The 8,333-nt window shown below is 49.8% G+C and overlaps 3 protein-coding genes across 3 annotated transcripts; 2 read left to right on the forward strand and 1 right to left on the reverse strand.

Annotated features, from left to right (window-relative positions):
• Nucleotides 1-98: 98 nt before the first annotated feature.
• On the forward strand, nucleotides 99-1,892 carry J4E82_011644 (uncharacterized protein; the record flags this gene model as incomplete). Its single annotated transcript, XM_051737844.1, has 1 exon — nucleotides 99-1,892. A coding segment is annotated over one exon (1,794 nt), but the record flags the coding sequence as incomplete, so codon positions are not given.
• A 117-nt stretch (nucleotides 1,893-2,009) lies between these two features.
• On the reverse strand, nucleotides 2,010-3,273 carry J4E82_011645 (uncharacterized protein; the record flags this gene model as incomplete). Its single annotated transcript, XM_051737845.1, has 2 exons — nucleotides 2,010-2,693; nucleotides 2,749-3,273. The coding sequence occupies 2 exons, from the start codon at nucleotides 3,271-3,273 to the stop codon at nucleotides 2,010-2,012; spliced, it is 1,209 nt and encodes a 402-aa protein (XP_051582396.1).
• Nucleotides 3,274-6,027: 2,754 nt separating this feature from the next.
• J4E82_011646 (uncharacterized protein) lies at nucleotides 6,028-6,669 on the forward strand (the record flags this gene model as incomplete). The annotated part of the gene is made up of 2 exons (XM_051737846.1): nucleotides 6,028-6,060; nucleotides 6,112-6,669. The coding sequence occupies 2 exons, from the start codon at nucleotides 6,028-6,030 to the stop codon at nucleotides 6,667-6,669; spliced, it is 591 nt and encodes a 196-aa protein (XP_051582397.1).
• Nucleotides 6,670-8,333: the final 1,664 nt, after the last annotated feature.

Below are 8,333 nucleotides of genomic sequence, written 5' to 3' on the forward strand. Positions count from 1 at the left end.
GTTTAAGAGCTCTAAACTGAACTGACTGATAAGACGAGAGCTCTAAACTGACACTGAACTGACTGCCAAGCAATCAGTCAGTCAGTCAGTCTCATCAGTTTGGATTGATTGTTAGCAACTCTGCTCGTGCTGAGCGGTTGCGCGAGACTGGAGGCTGGCTTGGCTACCTGAAAGACTTTACCATTTTCCTGCCTTATGTCATACCCAAACGAGACATCAAAGTACAGATATGTCTACTCATCTGTCTCATCACGATCGCGATAGAGCGCGTTCTGCAAGTGGCCATCCCGTACGTCCTCGGAATGATTGCGGACAAGGTCACACATGGATCGATACCTATTCGAGAACTCCTCATCTTCCTTGTCCTGGACCACCTCAACGGCGATTCAGGCTTGGTCTTCATCCAAGAGCTGTCTAAAATACCCATCAAGCAATTCTCGTACAAGCAATTAACCAACGCTGCTTTCGGCCATGTCATGGCCCAGTCAATCGATTTCCACTCTACGCAAGACTCGGCAGAGGTCATGAAGGCTGTTGAGCAAGGCGAAGCGTTGGGCAACGTCCTCGAGTCGGTAGTCATCGAAATCCTGCCAACCATGATCGACGTCTTCGTAGCTTGTACTATCTTCTACCGAAAGTTCACTCCGGCAGTGGGGATGGTTCTGCTTGGTGCATCAATCTTATTCCTGGCAGCCGAAGCTTTCTCAACGCGACTCACAACCGGCCCCCGGAGGAGTGTGACCAAGGCGGAACGATTCCAGATACGAAAGATGCATCAAGCAATTCAAGGTTGGCAAACTGTGACCTACTTTAACCAGTTCAAGAGGGAGGCCCACGTATTGTCCAATGCTGTGAACGACCACATGAAGGCAAGGACACGCTTCGAAGCACGGCAAGCGTTCATCAAGGCTCTCGTTGAGCTGCTAGTACCAACTACCTTCTTCGCTCTAGCCTACCTCATCCTCCAACGCATCGCTGCAGGCACTGCATCACCAGGAGACTTTGTCTTCTTCCTCACGTACTGGGACTCAATCATTTACCCGCTAAAGTTTTTGACAGAACATGTCCGGTGGTTGGTGCGCGACTTTGTAGACGCCGAACGAGTTCTGCACCTTCTACAGACCCAGCCGTCAGTCACAGACGCACCCGAAGCCTACCCACTCGCAGTGCGCGACGGCGAAGTGCGATTCGAAGACGTATCCTTCCAGTACGACTCGAGCCGCTACGCACTCCACGACGTCTCCTTCACCGTCTCGCCCGGCCAGACCGTCGCGCTCGTAGGCCAAACCGGCGCTGGCAAATCGTCGATTCTGAAGCTACTCCTACGTCTGCACGACGTCACATCCGGCAGGGTTACCATATCCAAACAAGACATCCGGCACGTCACACTGAGTTCGCTGCGCGACGCTGTAAGCGTAGTTCCTCAGGCACCCACCTTCTTCAACACGTCCATCATGGAGAACGTACGGTACGCACGCAGCACCGCGAGCGACCAAGACGTCCACGAAGCATGTCGCGCAGCCGCGATTCACGACACCATCATGCGCTATCCCAAGGGTTACAACACCCACGTCGGCGAGCGTGGCGTCAAGCTGTCCGGTGGCGAGGCGCAGAGACTTGCGATTGCGAGGGCGCTGCTCAAGGACGCGCCGATTGTTCTGCTGGATGAGGCGACGAGTGCGGTCGATACGGTGACAGAGGGTAGCATCAAGAGGGCGTTTGAGAAGCTGAAAGAGGGAAGGATTGTGATTGTTATCGCGCATCGGCTGAGTACGATTGTTGATGCTGATTCGATTCTAGTGTTGCATGAGGGGAGCATTGTAGAGAGGGGAACGCACCAGGAGCTGTGCGATAGAAAAGGGCGGTATTATGAGCTGTGGGAGGGGTCCTAGGTTTCTTTGGGGTTTTGATTCATGACTGCACGATGATATAATGTTTTGATACGGCTGGAGAGATAAGACGTGCTTTTTTTCTCTCTTTCTTTTTCTCTTCTCTTTCAAGTCAAGCAATTATGAACAGTACTTCTGGCCCATGCTAGGTTCGATGATGCCCATGTCGATGAAGTTGAGATAATTCCAATAGTCGGCCTGCTCGCCTTCACCCGCGACCGAAACATTGCCAAAGTACTTTGCTGTCCAGTACGCATTCCCTTGTGTGTACTTGTTGTACGCGTAGAGCCCGGTATTCAAACTCTTAGCGCGATTCGCAAACCTGTTGTTCGATAATGTCTGGATGGCCCACTCGCCCACAAATACAGGGAATTTGCCATCACCAGCAAGCGTCTTTGCGTCTGCGCAGATGCTAGTGGTAACGTTGTCCGAATCGCTCGGGCGGCCGAAGTAGTAGTTGTGCACATCGAACACAATGTTTGTGCTCGCAGCAAAGTTTCCAGACCAGAATGGCTCTCCCTTGAAACTGCCCTGGAACATGATTGGGATCTTTGGGTTCACGGCTTTGGTATGCTTGACCACGGCGTTGATGTATTTCTGTACCCAGGCAGCACCATTATCTGACAAAGCTGCCGGGGTGCCGAATTTGGAAAAGTCTGGGTTGTCTGCTGGTTCGTTGATGGGTGCGAGTGTGTATGACTGTGGGCTTCCGGACTTTTGAATGAACTTCAGGACTTGGTCGACTGCTTGGAGTGAGAGGTCGAGGTTGGTTTGGTTGTTGAACCAGTCCCATTTGCCAACGCGCTAGATGGAATTAGTAAACGTGTGTGGGACGCACTGCATCTGTACATGGACTCACCTCGCCAATGTCCAGACCATTGATACCACCCGGAAGACCATGGATATCGAGGACGATATGCATGCCATACTTCTTGATGGCGTGCGAAGCGATTTTCTTGATGTACGATTGCTGGTTTCCAGAATGGTACTGCGCACCTGGAACCTTGATCCACGCTGCGTAGGTGGTCGGGATGCGAAGAAGGTTCACTCCGCCCGAGGCAAGCTTATCAATGTCATCGCGAGTGATATACGTTGCATAGCGCTTCTCAAAGACTGATGCGCACCTGTCACCCAGTTTGGCACAGCAATTCCACTCATCGGCGGTACCGTTGCAATATGTGCCCCAGAAATATGGATCGATGGTGGCTTCCTGGCAAAGCCATCCACCGAGATTAACTCCATTGGCTCTGAAGTTTCTCCAATTGACATAGTCGTCGCGGTGCGATGGAGTGGGGGTTGCTAGGACATTGGAGGAGAATGCAAGAAACGATGCGCCTAGGGCTGTGAACGCGAACATGTTCGTTGGTCTGAGACGTGTACGCATACGATGAATGAATATTTCATAGTTGATGGTGTATGAATATATATACTTGTCACAATGAAGTACATTTCATCATTCAAATTGTTTACGGATTAGCATGTATAGATTTTACATCTTGATATTGTGGGGGAAAAACATGGGGAAGATGTGGAGCCGGTAGAGCTATACACAAAGAAGCATCAATCTGCCCCGCAAACTGGCCTAGTTTTCTCAAATGAGTTAGACCCAAGCCACCCATTTCTCACATGCACGTGCCGCAGTCCCTGACAAGGCTAGTTTCATCGGTAGAGTTCATGCCGAACTTTTGTCCCGAGTTTCGGTTGTAGATTATGGACCGACACACGCATCTTGACAGCCCGCGGTGGCCGGAATCAGAAGCGAGGAAAGGGCCAGCATGTCGTCAAAGGGATATTGCCGTGGGTACTAAGACAACGAGCAGCAGCCAACTCCCTAATGGATGCGCACAGGTATTGTCTAGCAAGCGCGGCAGTACTCTCTGTCTTTGGTACGATTTTGATGTTCTGTTAGGCATGGACCATCACATCGCTGTGATTGAACTCGACGCGCATCTTTTGCACCCGCTCGACGATCTGCAGCGCAAGACGCACAGCTACAGCACAGCCGACATGGATACACTACGCGCACACACTTACACTGCATGAACATTGAGGACAAGGCTTGAACAGGAGAGAAGGACTTGCTGTTAAATATCGCGATAATAGCTTCTTAGGGTAGCTCTACAGCCTTATCTCTATTATCGCAGCTTTATGTTAGGGTGGATCGAATGCCAGCATGAATCAGATAGTGCGCTAACACTGTAGCGATTGGCCTGCGACACACTGCATGTCGAACACGTATGAGAATCATTTACATTGGCTGAACCTTTGGTGAATGTGCTGTTGAGGGGTAGTGGTGGCGTTAGAGACCGGTGAGCTCTGATCAGACAATCTGCGCTCAGATTACACTGTTGCCTGATGTCAATAAGGCGTGGTATATATTGGCTCGCTGCATGTACATGAGACTCTAGCATTAGGGCACTTTCTGAAGCCCATATCTTCAAGATGTTTGATCAGCAGCACGATCTCTGAACGCTGCCCTAGGTATATACAGCACCAATCATCCTCCGCATTGAAGTTCGAGATCCAACTTTTGTATCTTGGAAGCGACCACCATGGAGACCTCGGTTCACACCCCATCTTTGTTGGGTCAACATCTGGGAGGGTAATCTACTCAATTCACTTCTGTTTACAAAACTTCATCGTTACGAATTCTACTTCGTCCTACTTCCGCAAGCACGCAAGACATCGTCGTACAAGTCATGCACAGGGTACTACATTGCCACTGACAGTTTCTGCAAGGGCGGATTTTCAATATTCAGACAGTCTGTGTGACCAGCAACTACGGCTACTCGATCTTCACTTCGGCCATGGCGATGAGATCATCTGCCTCGGTATGCGTACGTACAGGATCGACGATCATCCGCCGTACATCGCATTATCTTACACATGGGGAGATCCACACGACACTGTGCCTGTCCTGTGTAATGGGAGAGTCATCGCTGTTACTCGAAATCTCAAAGAAGCTTTGTGGCAATTTCGAGAGGATCGCAAAAGACTGGTTAGAGCGATGCCTCATAGCCAGCCTCTGAACTTCTGGGTTGATGCTATTTGTATAAATCAGACGAATAACAAGGAGAAAAGCTTCCAGGTTGGTTTGATGGCAAAGATCTATCAGCGGGCTCATCATGTCTTTGCTTGGTTGGGACCAGCAAACAAGAGCAGCGACTTAGCGATCTGTTGCATCAACACTATCGGAAAGATGGCGGAAGATCGTGGTATAAGAAATGCGTTCGAGAAATGCCTCGAAATCTGGCAGGACATGGATTGTGTGCTCGGAGGGAGTCAGCGGCTGGTCTCGGTCGACCCTATCTTTCGAGACATAGATGGATCCATATTTACAGTATCCAGAAAGGCCTTCCGAGACTTATTCGATGTCTTTAGCGGCCAGAGCAATCAGAGCAACTTGCTACCAATCGCTGAGTTGAAGGAGTTCTTTACCAGATCCTGGTGGGCACGGGTGTGGATCTTGCAAGAGATTACTCTTTCGAGGGACACACATTTGATCTGCGGAGCGCAAACAGTCACGAGGTACCGCTGCGATGCTTTCATACACATGTATGCTGCACTGTGGACCATCATGTACACTAGGCTTCGAAGAGATCGAGCATCTTTCAACTGGTATCAGCACGACATTATCTCGCATCTATTCCATCACCGTCCTACCATCATGCTTTCCATGCCAAGAATTTATCACGGAAGCAGATTCTCAATGGCAGCCCTCCTTCGTGCGACGTGCGTTGGCAGCATAAACCTGGATAGACATGGACCTCATGATCTTGAATCAACAAAACCAGAGGACAAAATTTTCGCGCTGCTAGGTCTAGCTGCAGATCGAAAGGAGTTGGAACGTTTTGGCGTCGTCCCGAACTATGATGTTTCGTATAAACAAACCTATGCTACTACGATGGCAGCACTACTACGACAGGGTCATATATCCCTGCTCTCAATGTGTCAAGCCTCAAGGTCACCGGATCTCCCATCGTGGGTTCCGGACTGGTCTCAATCTGTGACTGATATGTTGCAGGATATACGGGACGACCATGTAACTCCATATCCAGAGTTCAATTGTTCAGGACATCGGACACATCAAGATTCAATCAGAATATACAAAGACGATGGGGCAATAAAGCGCATATCAATGAAGGCTTGTCTATACGATAATATATATCAGGTCGGTTGCTTCGCCAATCGGACTAACAGTAAAGAGGTACCGCTTTCGCAGACCTACTCATGGCCGGTAGAATGGCTACTCGAGATTTTGCGCCTAAGCTATTGCAGAAGGAAAAACTACGAGGGATTTTGCAATCGATTACGCGCCAGCGGACGAACTTCAATCGGGGACGTTGGATTCGACAAAGATGAAAAGTTTGGTCGCGTCGGAAACGTTCGATTCGCTGATGGTGTCATCCTTCTACGAGACGGACTCGATCTAATCAAAAATCCGCGCTTCAGACGCGAGGCTCAACAATTCCTAAAAGGTCAGAAGAGAAACAGTAAAGTCAAGAGGGGGATCGCGAACGAAGTTCAGCTAGCATCGGAGATCATAGGAAAGAGCTTGGGACGACTTCCTTTCGTCACTGCGAATGGTCATCTCGGCCTGAGTTCTGAACATATAATGCAGGGTGATAAGATTGCGATTATTGCAGAAAGCCAGGTTCCGTTTGTACTTAGACCGCGGGACAAGGACCAATTCAGCGTGGTCAGCGAAGCCTATGTGGACGGCATCATGGATGGTGAGATAGGAGAAACCTCAAAATACGGTGATGTCACCTTGGTATGAGTGTTCCATCTACGTACAAGCAACCAGAAAGCTGTTCAGTGCTTGGATCAGTCTTCTAGTCTCATTCTTCACCGGCATTTCTGTGGTTTTAGCAAACGCAAGAACTGCTTGAGCCGTATTGGCTATCAGCCTCGCTTATCCTGGTTCTTCCCCTCCTGCACGTCGTAGCCACATGACTTGGCGAGTGTCACAACTGCCGCCCACCTTCATCTTCCTCTTTCATCCACCACGACGAGAGCGCAAACATGCTATGCAACATTTGCGTTGGTGTTCTAACACACCGAGCGAATCTTATCGCGAAAGAACATGGAGATGATGGTCTCGCCATCATGTGCGCACACCACCGAACGCTAGAAACCCTTGAGATGTCTGCAGCGCAAGGATGCCACATATGTCAAGCATTTTGGTTGCAAGTGTCTGAGACTGAACAAGACGCTTTGCGAGCTGCTGAGACGAAACGACTCTTAGCGACCCCTGGCCGACCGCCGGAAAAGCCAGAACCCGATAACCTGGAAGAGTACTTCGAATGGCTAACTTTCACCCTGCTTCTCAAAGAGCCATGGGGCTTGGGGGTGGATTACGTTTTGATGCTAAAGTTCAGTGGCGAGGGAGTCGATTGGAGAAGTGTCAGCCCTAAAGATACTCCTGCGCTTGGTTTTCACACTTTTCAGATATGCTTCAGTACGTGACTCATGCTCCACTTCTGAAAGTAACTAAAACATAGGAGATCCAGACCGTCAACTTACTCAAGCAGTCAACTCATACAGCACAGATTCAGATGAATTCTGGGCTACTGCAATGACATGGTTCGACCAATGCGTTAAAACGCATGTGAAATGCAACCCAAACCGCGACCGTCCGGCCTGGTACCCAACAAGGCTACTGGATCTTGGATCAGGTCAAAATGATAACCAAATCTTGCGGCTGATTCAAACAGCCGATGAATCGATGAGTGGTCCGTACGTGACATTGAGCCACTGCTCGGGGAAATCCCAGTTCATCCAACTGAACAAGAACACTTCCGCCAGTCTGCGCTCTGGCGTTTCCATCGAAGTCATGCCAAAGACCTTTAGAGAAGCTATTCTAACAACGAGACGATTCGGTACCAGGTACATTTGGATCGACAGCATGTGTATACAGCAGGTATGGATGCATATGGGCGAGGACTGTTCAAGACGGTGGCTGACAGAACACAACGAAAAGGACGATCAATCTGACTGGTTTCATGAAGCAGGTAATCGTACCCGTCTCCTCCAGGTTTTCCAAAAGACGCACTAACAAGGCATGACCTAGCGCTCATGCACAAAGTATACTCGCATTCATATTGCAATTTTTCTGCTGCTTCGGCACTCGACGGCAGTCAAGGTCTCTTTCGCACGCGAGATCCACAGGCGCTGAACGGGACACGAATAGAACTCTGCGTCGCCGATATTGACGAATCGCGTTCCCACATCCAGTGCGACATTCACAACTACTTCTTCTGGTCGCACAACATCCCTGGCTGTATCATCAACAAACGTGCTTGGGTTGTCCAAGAACGTCTTCTCGCACCACGCGTTTTGTGCTTTGGCCACTCACAACTTCTTGTTACACGGGGTCAGGCTATACTTCTCTAGGCTCGGTCCGTACTAAGGCGAGGTAGACTAAAGCGGTAGTCCGTGAGG

This window comes from Alternaria postmessia (genome assembly GCF_024291825.1).
Source record: "Alternaria postmessia strain BMP 2775 chromosome Unknown scaffold_260, whole genome shotgun sequence".
In the NCBI taxonomy this organism is placed as follows: Eukaryota; Fungi; Ascomycota; class Dothideomycetes; order Pleosporales; family Pleosporaceae; genus Alternaria; species Alternaria postmessia.